This window comes from Pholis gunnellus (genome assembly GCF_910591455.1).
Source record: "Pholis gunnellus genome assembly, chromosome: 22".
Lineage (NCBI taxonomy): Eukaryota > Metazoa > Chordata > Actinopteri > Perciformes > Pholidae > Pholis > Pholis gunnellus.
The window spans coordinates 2,947,065-2,959,947 of NC_136549.1; the positions used below are offsets into that span (position 1 = coordinate 2,947,065).

Sequence of the window (12,883 nt, forward strand, 5' to 3'; positions counted from 1 at the left end):
CCATCTTATTTTCTCATTGCACAGCTACTGTCTTCCTCAGTTGCTCTGCTTCCAGTGCAGCTTGTTTTAAGTAGAGCTTTTATCCAATCAGATTTCACCTCTGTGTCTCTAGGTAGAAGAGAGGCCCCAGGCCTGCAGACTCTCAAGTGAATCCCTTTGCAGTTTAAGTTGAATGGGGACGACACAGAGGTGAAATCTGATTGGATAAAAGCTCTACTTAAAACAAGCTGCACTGGAAGCAGAGCAACTGAGGAACACAGTAGCTGTGCAATGAGAAAATAAGATAATGGGAAAAATATTTTTATAAATTATAATACATATAAGAAAAAATTAAATGTATTTAAGAAAAAATATTAAATTATAAAATAGCTTTAACTTTGTGATTCTGTTTAGGCCAGCAGAGTAGGCTTTGCAGGCCCTGACGGCCCGCCACTGGCAGACAGTTACATGTTAGTGCACCTATATGCTGAAATTCACAGTAAACTCATTAAAACGGTACAGATCGGGAGCGAGCGAAGGACTTTGAAAGTTAGCGGAAAGATTAACGTGAGATAACATCTGGTTTCTTCAGACTAACATCTGGTTTTCAGAATAAGATGCCAACAAAGTATGAATTATATTCACATGAAGTATAAAACATGCTACCTGCATCTCGTGAGTTAAAGGGAAAATACACCTAAATTGTGCGTAAAGTGTCTTTAGTCTTTGATCGCTGGGTGACCATCATCACCTCAGAGTTACAGCATTATAGTGATGAACAGTAGAGCTGCATTCACATGCTCTGACTGTCATGAAGACAGACTTTTTTGCTGAAACATTGTATTCATGTTGCACAGCAGTGGGACGTTTCACATACAGTCAGCACACTGAGCACAGATGGTGCAAGAAATATAACTGCTACTGTGTAAAGGGAATACTTCTGTTAAAAAGCACCTTATTTGTTTAAAGTGTGCAAACCAAATGTTATTGTTATTGGCAGTGTCCCTACTCAGCATTGGTAGGGACACTGCCAATACCAATGCTGAGACCAAACCTACGCCCTTGACGGATGTACTGAACAACCGTGAGATTAAACTCTTTATTAACAAAGAAAGGAGGAACAGCAGCTAAATAATGAACAGCAGCTCTGGTAAGTTACATTTTTACATCTGCAGTAGCTTTAATATGCTTGTTTATATATTATTATTTGTACAACTTGTTTTTATGAAGATTGGATTTGTGTTTGGCTAAATATGTGATAGGAACCATTGTTACGTCCAGTGTTGCTCTGGGGACATAATTAGCTGTTGCCAACTTGGCGACTTTTTCGCTAAATCTGACGACTTTCCAAGCCCTCATGGTGACTTTTTTGTCAAAAGCTACTAGCGACACATCTAGCGACTTGTTCTGGTGTTGTTGGAGACTTTTAAACGTACGTTAAAGCACGTACGTTCTGCACTGTCGTGAACGAGCAGCGGGTGCTGCCCCTCCGCCGCCACAAAGCAGTCATAGGCGGTAACTCGCGCAGCAGTCCCAGCTGCAGTCAGAGCAGAGAGGAGACGCACTCCCGGCGTATTCTCTGCAGTTAGTGTATTTACAGGTGTTGGCTTCATTTTTACACGAAACAAATAATAACCGTAGCTGTGTTTCAGCTGCAGGACAGCAGTGAAGGCCCAGGTATAAAATGCACGGCCCGCCACTGATATATATACACAGTATATACTTGTTTTGATCTTGTTTTTCTACTATGTCTCTTGTTTGCACTATACTGTATGCTGCTGTAATCCTGTAAATGTCCCCACTGTGGGACTAATAAAGGATCATCTTATCTTCCATTGACAAATGTCATGTTTGCAATTCATGTGTGTTGGGCTTTCCATTTCAGATATCTACAATTGTATTTCTGAACACTGGAAATCTGTAACATAATTCTTACTAGGATTAAAAATCCTATTTCAGACACGACAATTCAATTGTTGCTAGTCATAATTTTAACTTTAGATATCCACAATTCTACAAAAGAATAGAATTATGAATAGAAACAATGCAGTTGCAGATATCCACAAATGTATTGTTGACATGTGTTCTGGATGTCCAGAGAGGTAGTACTATGCCCATATAGCTCACTTCAGTATGACAGTGAGATTGTAGATATCTGGAATGAGAGTTTTTACTGCAATCTCCACAAGAATGTATTACAAAGCTAATATAAGAAATATTAAGCATAATGGGGAAAAGTAGGTTGTAACTAACAAAAATTCTTTGAGAAATACATTTGTGTTTATTAGCAAGTGTAGTCATTTTCTGGCTTTTAAAAAAACAAATATGACTAAGACTGCATTTTCCTCATTTGTTGAAACTGATCAATTGGTGTATTTTAATGAGTCGATATCCAAGAAGACAGAACCTGTGTTGGTTGAAGGGTGTACAAATGTGTACTTTGAAAAGTCAGATCTGATTGCAGTATTCCTATGTGCAATGTTGTATCACTTTTTAAAGCATCAATGTGAAAATACATTAAAAGTCCTAAATCAAACCTTTGCTGTTTGTCTTGTGTGCTCTTCTGTTTCACCACTAGAGAGAGACATTGGAATATATACTGCACACACAGTTCCTCTCTATTTGTTATCACACACACCAGTGCCTGCATTACACTATTTATTGTAACCTGTCACATGTTATCATAATTTTAACATTTAAAAACTAGACTGGATATATATTTCAGATTCGTAATTCAATTGTTCCTCGTCAAAATGAACATTTCAGACATGCATTCTTCCTAGAAAAATAATGTCACATTTGCCATTCACATCTGTTAGGCTTTCAATTTCAGATTCAAATTCAATTTTCAGTATCCAGAATATTCACAATTGCAGTTGTGGATTCTGGATACTAGAATTCTTACCCCCCAAAAAAATCCCATTTCAGATATCTACAATCCAATTCTTAGTAGTTATAATTCAGTTGAAAATAAAACATTTTTGATCTGGATATCTATGAAAACCATATACACATGAATGGCAAATGTCACGTCATTTGTCCTAGGAAGAACAATGTTATGGATATCTGAAATGTTCTTTGTGATAGGAGGAATTAATTCATTAATAATTATGAGCTCATAAATTACAGATATCTACATTATATATCCAGTCTATCTATTTTATGCCAAAACGGCTTCTTTATAAGGATTTAAATATATCTTAAATTTAGTTGTAGATATCTTGAAATACAATTTCTATGAGTAACAACGGTATTGTGGATGTCTTTCATTACCAACCCGACTAGTGAGAATAAAAAACTTTTGCTGGGGGAAATGCTATTATTGATATCTAAAATGTAATAAAACTGCTTGCCAAACACATTCTGTTTATACATCTGATTAGGGGGAGTAGTTATACTGACACTTTGGAAATGGTCACATGTTAAATTGGCAGCTGTACAATTTTGGCTCCATGCATTGAGATTGTGTCACACATATTAACAGCTGTGATAGCAGAAAGTGGTGCCTTAACACCTCATCTGTCAAAAAAAATGTTCAATACTTGACCATCGTTCATCAGAAAATTGAATGGATTTTTGTGTAATTGACTTAATAAAGTGGATATAGTCATTATTTATTGAAAGAAATGGAATATATGTCCATTTTGGTAACAAAACAATCAACAACAACTTAATTGTGTATAGCACTTATCTAAACAAGGTTGCAAAGTACTTATAATACATGAGAATAATATAGAAAAAGATAAGTGACTGTACAAAATAATGTTACAATGTTAAAAGACAGAGATGACAATTAAGAAAGAGTACATAGATAGTCAAAACAGAACAAAAGAAAAACAAAACATTGAAAAAAACAGTTTATAAACCGTTTTGTTTTTGTACGTTGGACTCCTATACAACAGAACATGGTCTTATACAGTTGATAGACACTGTCTGCGGCCCCATTAAAGACTTGCTACACCCCTGGCAAAAACCTGTTAATGCCAAGCAGAAGAAGGACTTCTTCCGCGGAGTCCTTAGGTGCAGCATTATGGACATAACACAACAACAACAAATAGCACTATACTACATGATGACGTATGCGTGCCCATTAATATGTAGCCGCGGCTGCTTTGATGAAATACGATTGAAACGTGACCTGGACGTGACTGACGGTGACTTGGGAGAGCGGTGAAGAGGCAAATGATCACTTTCTGTCCCATCCTTAATAAAAATAAACATGTTACATTTAGCCCTATGTTCCAGTTAACAGGCTGACGGGACTGAACGGCGGACTAGATTTAAAAATCCCGCCCTGCCCAGCGACTCCTCCGAGCTCCACCGAGCCTGAGATTCACACAACGCTCTCCCGTCCAGCGCAGGCAGTAGTGTGTGTCGTCAAACCCGGACACGAAGCCGTTGAAATTGGACTAGCACCGCAACAACATTAAAACAACAACATTAGTATGCTCCCAGTCTATCAGCTAGGAACCGACGCAGAATCGTAGCCGATCATTTTACCCCCATGAAGATGTGTCGCTCTGAGAACTAGTAGCGGACAAGCGCTGCACACCGTAGTCGGGATGAGTGGGATCTCCGCGGCGCCCTGCCGCTTCGCCCACTACTTTGCTATCTGTGGAATAGACACAGACACTGGACTGGAACGGGACGAATTAGCAGGTATGGCCTCTCTATTTTATGACATATTGTTGGTATTGAACAAAAAAATAGAACCACGCTGCCCTCCAACCCAACACATCTTCGAAGAATTGTTGAATAAAATAAATCCTCCACCGCTGTAAGTTAGCTAAAACATGTGTACAACAGTGAGTGTAATGCTACATTATGATATGAACCACAAAACACCAAGGACAGTGACCTGCACGGCCAATAACGTTAATTAACAGCAGGATAAAGAGTTCCAGCAGTGCTTGGTGTAAGCACACCAATGAACTGTGGTCATTAAAGGTAGATGAGCTCCTCGCGCGTTAACAGTGTTACTGTCTCAGTATCTTTTCTAAACGTTATAATCTGATTTAAGCTTCCTGTGCTCTGCTGTGCTGCACTGAACCTGTCGAAGTGAAACTACCGGTCACATAACTGGACTGTAGTTTTTACTCACTGTGTTTTCCAAATAGAAGATATCATCTTTGGTCACGTGTGCAACATGCAGTCTCTTGTGAGCCATGTTCTACTTGTTTTAAAGGTTTTTTGAATGAACCTTCAAAGCAAAATAAACCCTAAAAGTAAGAGCTTGTCACAGGAAGGTCTCCTCTGACCAGTTTAAATGTGTTGTTAAAGCAAAAGCCGAGTTGCATTTAAGTGTGGTGAGAGGAGCTGATGCTGCCTCCACAGCTGGAGAACAATGCTCTTATTAACAAAAAAGGGGGCAGTGTTTATTCGGGGATTTGATTAATACCTGTATATTTATTATAGGATTCCTATTATTGTGTTTAGTCATAGGTATCCCTCTTCCTCCTGCAAGTACAGCTGTGGGCTTGCAACGTGTTTACTCTGTCATATATATTTATTTTCACTCATTTTACTCACTTATTGTCTTTACTTTTTGACACGCTTTACCTACAGTTCTAACAGCATAGAGGGCTGCCTGCTTTTGTTGCCGAGGAGTTGCATCACAGTCAGATTGGTAGCTTCTGTCTCTGGACCAAAGTTCAGAATAGTAAAGTGTGTATTTGTGTGTTTCGAAAGTGAGCTGTGATTAACGCATCAAGTGGACCAAAATGTACCAGTCAAGCGGCAAAATATGTTTTATTTCGGTGACACCACCAGATTTCTGAAGTGTTTTTGGTTTCTGTGTTTGAGACTTTATGTCTCTGGGTGTTTTGTTGGTTTGGAAGGATCGTGTGTGTGTGTGTGTGTGTGTGTGTGTGTGTGTGTGTGTGTGTGTGTGTGTGTGTGTGTGTGTGTGTGTGTGTGTGTGTGTGTGTGTGTGTGTGTGTGTGTGTGTGTGTGTGTGTGTGTGTGTGTGTGTGTGTGTGTGTGTGTGTGTGTGTGTGTGTGTGTGTGTGTGTGTGTGTGTGTGTGTGTTGTCAGGCTGTACTGTAGCGAGTCTCTGGAGGAGACACTGATAAGCCTCCACCATACTGAGTCCACATGCCCTGCTGTCTGCTCTGCTAACACTAATCATTGCAACTTGCTGAGCATCTGGTGTGTGCAGTTTAACTCAAGTTAAGTTCAGTTAACAAGCTAATGGTCAGTGATGTGGTCAAATTAGGACTGCAACAAAGGATTCTTTTCAAAAGGTGACCTCCTTCAAATGTCTTGTTTTGTCCAACCAAGTCCAAAATCTCCAAATATTAAGTTTACTATTGTAGAAGACGAAGAATACCACCAAATCCTCATATTTGAGAAGCAGAGACAAGAGAAAAAAAATCTCAAAACAGTTAAATTGATTTTTAATATAATTACTGCTTAGTTTTTATTTGTTTTTGTTGCAGCTCGAGGTTAAACTCAGGGTTCAACATTAATATTTTGTTTCACTTGTCCGGTCGGACAACTGGGTAAGAAATCTACTTGCCCCTATGAATAGTTTTATTTATTTGCTGTTCTCAAATGACAACAAAGACCAACATTAATCGTCATGTTTAATCTCTATTGAAGTAATTGAGTCTGGAGTTTTGCCCACATCCTCTAACGCCACCCAACTGAACTTCTTTCCAGGATAATCAAAATGCTTTCTTGCGCTTCAGCTCATAAACTTTGTCTCTACCCACCACCATTTTCTCACTAGTGCCCGATTAGTACTGAGCATGTGCACCTCAATGGAGATGAGAAGGCAGCGACATGGCTCACTCCTTAGTTTCTTCCATCATTAGGCAGAAAAGAAAAGAACTAGTGAGTTGCTAGATTTACTAGCCCGATGTGGCGTTTTACTTGCCCCGGGCAAGCAGGCAACCCTTATAGTTGAGCCGTGAAACTATCCCCTTTATATTCAATTAAATTAAATTAAGTTTGTATAGCCTGAAATCACAAATCACAAATTTGCCTCAGAGGGCTTTACAATCTGTACAAATGCAACATCCTCTGTCCCAGGACCCTCGCATTGGAACAGGAAAAACTCCCCAAAAAAACCTTTAACAGGGAGAAAAAAGGAAGAAACCTTAGGGTGAGTGTAGAGTTTTTAGCAAAACATGGACTTCTAAGTATTTATATACGGAAGAAGGTAAAGCTGTGTGCTTAGTTTTTAGAGAACAGATCTGAGTGTTTAAGGATTACAATTTGAATCTCCATTACGAGACGAAACACATGGAAAAATACAAAAACTTGACTGATTCAGAGTGGCACGGACATCTGAGGCTTTGCTAAGCTGCTAAAGAAACATGCGCCAAAGATGTTGGTTCCAACACATTCGATTTCTCGCATTGAACGGAAAAACAGAAAATGAGGTCATTGGACTACAAATAATAGTGATTAAACTACTAATTTGGCAGAAACATGATCTCTGTCAGTGTTTTACTATTATATAGTGTATTTTTGGGATCATTATTCCTGCTGCAGATGTTTCAGGTGGAGCTCATTTCTCTTTTATACACAGTTCAGTTTGGGTAGTTATGAATGATAATGTGCAAAGTAACTGGTAACTAAGGCTGCCAGACAAATGCAGTGGAGTAATAAGTATCAGTATCAGTAATCAGACTTCTATTTGCAAAAGGAATCGCCCCCTGATGGCCAGTAGAGAGTATGCAAGTTGTAAGACACTTTCACATTGGCTTCACTTTTCAGACCTGGAGGTTGCCGTCTGGTAAAAGCACCAATGATCAACCCTACAATATATCAATATTGATACTCTGGTATTTGGTCAAAATGATTGTGATGTTTGATTTTCTCCTAATCGCCCAGCCCTAATCGAAAGGCGGGTTCAGAACAGAAAATAAAAGGCACATAAACACACATTTAAATCTATGCAAGTATAAAATGCACATAAACACTATACCGGCATTACATAAACAGACTTGTGTGTTGCACGTGAGGCACCAGGAAAACAACAGAGCAAACATGTTTCACACCAGCTGATCCATGTACATGTTAACAGAATGTTGAAGAACAATATGAATGTGAGTGAAGTCGGCGGTTTTTCTCCGAAGTGAACATGAATCGAGCATCACTAGACCCCCCTCTTCATTCATCCCCAAAGCTGCCCACCCCCATTTCTGTATCAACCAAATCATTTACAATTCTGATGAGGCCTGTTGCTCTCCTCCCCCACGATGCAACACGATACGGCCGACACTAATGCTGCCATGATTGATATCATCATGTTGCCTGTGGCGCTGCGTAAACCTCCGGTCGTTTGTCAAGCACACAGCTACATCCCAGCATCCCCACATATTCTGGGACCCCGAGTTTGAGGCAGCAAAGATCGCAGTGACCCACATTAAGCAGCGTTCTATGCCTTCGCTTATTTCAGGCCATCATTTCCCCTCCTCCCTGCTCTTTGTGTGGCACCGTGGCCTTGTTTCCCTCAGCCCATTGTTCTAGTCAGAGGGCCAGACTTCCTGTAGACCTGCCTCGGGCTTCTCCGTGGTGTGCGTTACCTCCTCTCTCTGTCTCTGCGTGCGTTTACTCTCTACAAGATTAAACCATATTTAACTCATCTATTTCAACTCGTAGTAGATAAGTGTGAGGCTCTTTGGTGAAATGCTTATTAGCTGGTTTAATTACTATAGTAACTAGCCACTTTTTCAGTCCAGGCACCCCCCCTCACCATGCCAATGAGCCCCTGTGGTAAAAATACACCCTGGCTGGCATTCAGAACCTGAAATAGTCCCCGCATTCTAACACCAGATGCATTTTAGGGTCAGCAGCATTGTAGAGTGTAAGGGCGGGAGGAGTGAAGAGCTAGTTTGGGGGAGATGTTTGGCGTGCCAGTTGTAGAAGGAGATATGCTGCCACAGTGTGAGGTGTGTACCAAAGGAGATGTTTTCACAAAATACAAATAAAAAAGGACATTAGAGAAGCTGTTTAACTTCATAGCACTAGCTCTAAGTGTTTATTGAATTGGGTAGTTCTAAATCACTGTATTAGTGCTTTTAAAAGGATAAACTACTGTAGATGTATCTTAAAAAAGAATAGAGAACAAGAACAATCCCATTGAAATCTCCAGCAGTGATGCTGATAGAGTGGAGAGAACCTTCATGCTTGTTTGCATGTATCGTTACTGATATGCATGAACACACACAGATGTATGGAGGCTCATCGGTGATTCTCGCTTTCAGTTCTCAGAGGATCCGGTCTATCAGGTGTTCAGCCCTGCCATTACTTGTTACTGTTGCCAGACACTTTTTTTGCTCCAGCAGCACCAGACCTTCTCCTCCTCCGACACCTGCTGCTCCTTTTGTTCTCCTTTCATGTCCTCCTCTGTGTCTCCATGATTAACACCACATCACACCTCACACCCGAGTGTCACCCACCGCTCTCCTGCAGCAGCCCTACTATGGTCTGTTAGATGGGCTCCTTTCATGAGTTAATATCACCTCAGGGAGAAACGGCTGGGCTGGTTCAAGCACAGGGATTTCCTCTCCACCTACAAGTTTCAACATGTCTATTTCAAGGTGAATTATTTTTTTTAAGAGCTAGAAACTTTTCTGATCGGCCTTTTAATTATATAGTCAATGTCCATGTTCTACCATGAGCAGCAGAGAACAACATGTCATGGACTTTGCTAAACATGACTGTACTTGACCTGATCTCATGAGATGAATGTGATAAACCCTAAAACACACCTGTGTAGACCTCGCCAGCCAGTATAATGTAAACAGTCTTGATCCTCATCTGGGAAATCTACAGCTAGTGGGCCAGTCTTATTCATTTTGTACAAAGGGCTCCCTTGCTGCCATTGGGAGCTATGAAGCCGGTCGCTGCAGCTTTAAATAGGAACAGAGCACAGAGGTGTGGCGGCCGGGGCTGAGGTGGGAGTGTCCTCACAAAGGGATTTGAGCAGCTAAAGCTCCCCTCTGGACTGGACCATCTGTCCACACAGAGGCCGGCCTGGGAGCCAGTCAGCACAAAGGCTGCACGCCGACACTGCCCAGTGACGTATGCTAATGATGACAGGGCTAAACAACGCAGAGGCACGTCTCTTTGGACTTATGCCAACACAGGGTGATGGGCAAATAATAGTTTGATAGCTCCATAAAACAAAGAGCAAACCTCTGTCTATTGTAAATGAGGAATCTCCTGTTGATGTCATGTTTTATAATGACAACATTATGACAATATTGTCACTATCTAATTTTGTGTTGTTTTTCGAGATGATGAATCCACTTTGGCCATGCATGCTTTTGCTACGGATTCTCTCGGTTTCTCTTTGACTCTTCCTTATCTCTCATGGCTCATCAGTTTGTTCCTCCTCTCGTCAGCCTCTAGTGATTACATCCATCTCTCTGCGTTTTGTGTCCCCAGCTCATTTCCTCGTGTTCTGTTAGCCTGGCCGGGCTGCTGTTAAGCCTGTTAGAGTAATCCATTCAGACAGCTCCTCCAGGCTATACTGAACGCATCGCTGTAATGTCTCACACACACACACACACACACACACACACACACACACACACACACACACACACACACACACACACACACACACACACTCTCACTGTGTGTGTAACAGTGACTCCACTCCTCCTGCATTGTTTGACCAGAGGCATCCTCCTATCTGTCTTTATAAAGAGACTCACTGTAGGTCAGCTTTAATGGCTCTTGATGTTTTGGCTTCACTGGACAAATAATGATTTTTGTGACCAATTTCAGGATAAAGTGGAGTTCAGAGGGTTGTTGTCTGTGTACCATTAGCTCTGGGCTTGACCAGTAGTAACTCCTGCAGAAACAATGGAGGAAAACCGTTAGTTAGAACAGTAAAACGAAAAATGCAGCAACCCAGAAGCCGTGAACTTGGGCAGAGTCACAGCATTTGCTCCATGCATCCTAAATGTCTGTGGTAGCTTTTACTCCAGTAAACTCAGCCACAGGATAGAAGCAGTTTCCACCAGTCTGTAGTTTCTAGGCAGGAGCTTGCTTGTGGTGGGAACGCAGGACTAACTTAGATTTTTAGACTTTTGTTGCCTCAAGTGCATTTTGTAGGTTTAAGTTGAAGAGCCCTAAACCTGCCCATCATCTGCCTAAAATGTTGACTGTCAGGGATGTGTGGTCTCATCCTAGAGAAGGAGAGGTTGACATGTGCTGCTAGTCAAAGTTCATAATGATGGATGGCCTCCTCTGGGAGTTAGCAGGACCTGACGACCTCCGAGGATGCTGCTAGCCGTTGCTGACTGGTCGCTTCCTCTTCCAACCGCCTCTCCGTCTCCAACGGCAAAGTGAGCAGTTGATCTTGGGAGGCGAGAGGAGGCATTTCACAGCCCCTCCCTCAGAGCGACCTCTGACCCTGAGCTCCATATGTTCTGTCTCTAAGAGACAAAAGAACCAAGGGGGAGTTTTGGGCTGATTGTTTTGCCTTATGAGAGGGTCCCACAAGTTGGTTGGAGCTGAACTTGACCATGGACACTTAACTTAACTCTTATTTGGTCTGTTTTTGTGTAACTCTTTTGCATGAAGAAAAGGTCTTCTTTAGTGCACATATTGAAAACCAGTGACAGTTGGGTTTTCTTGAAATTAGCTAGTCCATACAACATGTCATCTGGGCATGGTTAAAGGCCAAGATTGTTTAAAGCTGTTCTGAACAGACACTCTTGGAGGCGTGATGTCATATAGACAAGTGAGAATTTGATGATTGTTCAAATGTTAGTCTTTCCTTAGAGGCATTCCTGTTTTTTGTACAAAAAGGTGCAGAAGTAGTTGTGTGAAGAATGAAAAAGAAGTTCAGATTCTGTCCACCATCTCACCTCTGTACACCTGGCCAATCTTGTGAAGTGGCCGTGATTGTTAGTTGGTTTTGGAAAGGCGTTCTTAATTTGAAGCAGTCTGGCATTCTGCCCATTTAGCCCATCTTTTTATCAGAAGCTGCAGTGGTCCTTGTAGCCTTGGGGGTCTGTTAGAGTCTGTATGACGTAGATTTTGTTGGTTGCCCGTGTGTGCATTGACGACTCTGCAGACTGTACACACTATAACGCACTATAAGTTTGCAGACAGCACATGCGCTAGAAAAGCAAAATGGATACCTAGCGACGAAACATCTCCCCCTCTTCTTGCATCCTTGTGCGTTTTGAAGGTCTATCGGTTGTAAAAGGTCATCAATCCAGTCCTGAAAACCAAGCCTCTTGTTTCCCTGTGGTGCTATCTGTGAATGTCACATCATGTCCTCTAGACTCAAGGGTTGATATTCCTTGTAGCTTGTATTATTCATGGTTTCTCATCTAAAACAGTGCAATAAGCTCAGAAACGTGTATACCTTAACTGTAGCTGTATAGGCTACATCAGGGGGAAACAAATCTACATTTAAATTGTGTCACAATATTACAATGAAGAAGCAAAGTTAGTAATGTGCATTAATGGCACATGAACTCCTACAGAAGGAGATAGAGAAGCTCAGTGTATCCTAGGAAGTCCCCCTGCAGTCTAATCCTATAGCAGCATATCTAGGGGCTGGTCCAAGGCAAACCTGAGCCAGCCCTAACTATAAATCTGAGCCAGCCCTAACTATAAATCTGAGCCAGCCCTAACTATAAACCTGAGCCAGCCCTAACTATAAATCTGAGCCAGCCCTAACTATAAACCTGAGCCAGCCCTAACTATAAACCTGAGCCAGCCCTAACTATAAACCTGAGCCAGCCCTAACTATAAACCTGAGCCAGCCCTAACTATAAACCTGAGCCAGCCCTAACTATAAAGCTGAGTCAGCCCTAACTATAAACCTGAGCCAGCCCTAACTATAAACCTGAGCCAGCCCTAACTATAAACCTGAGTCAGCCCTAACTATAAACCTGAACCAGCCCTAACTATAAACCTGAGCCAG

General features: G+C 41.4%; 1 protein-coding gene across 2 annotated transcripts in view; it reads left to right on the top strand.

Annotated features, from left to right (window-relative positions):
- The first annotated feature begins 4,332 nt into the window (after positions 1-4,332).
- dennd5b (DENN/MADD domain containing 5B) overlaps positions 4,333-12,883 on the top strand; it is a 71,707-nt gene continuing 63,156 nt past the window's right edge. For both annotated transcript variants that reach the window (XM_079183865.1, XM_079183866.1), the window contains exon 1: positions 4,333-4,638. In XM_079183865.1, the coding sequence (XP_079039991.1) occupies positions 4,542-4,638 (97 nt within the window). In that variant the 5' untranslated portion in view covers positions 4,333-4,541. The remainder of the gene's footprint in view (positions 4,639-12,883) is intronic.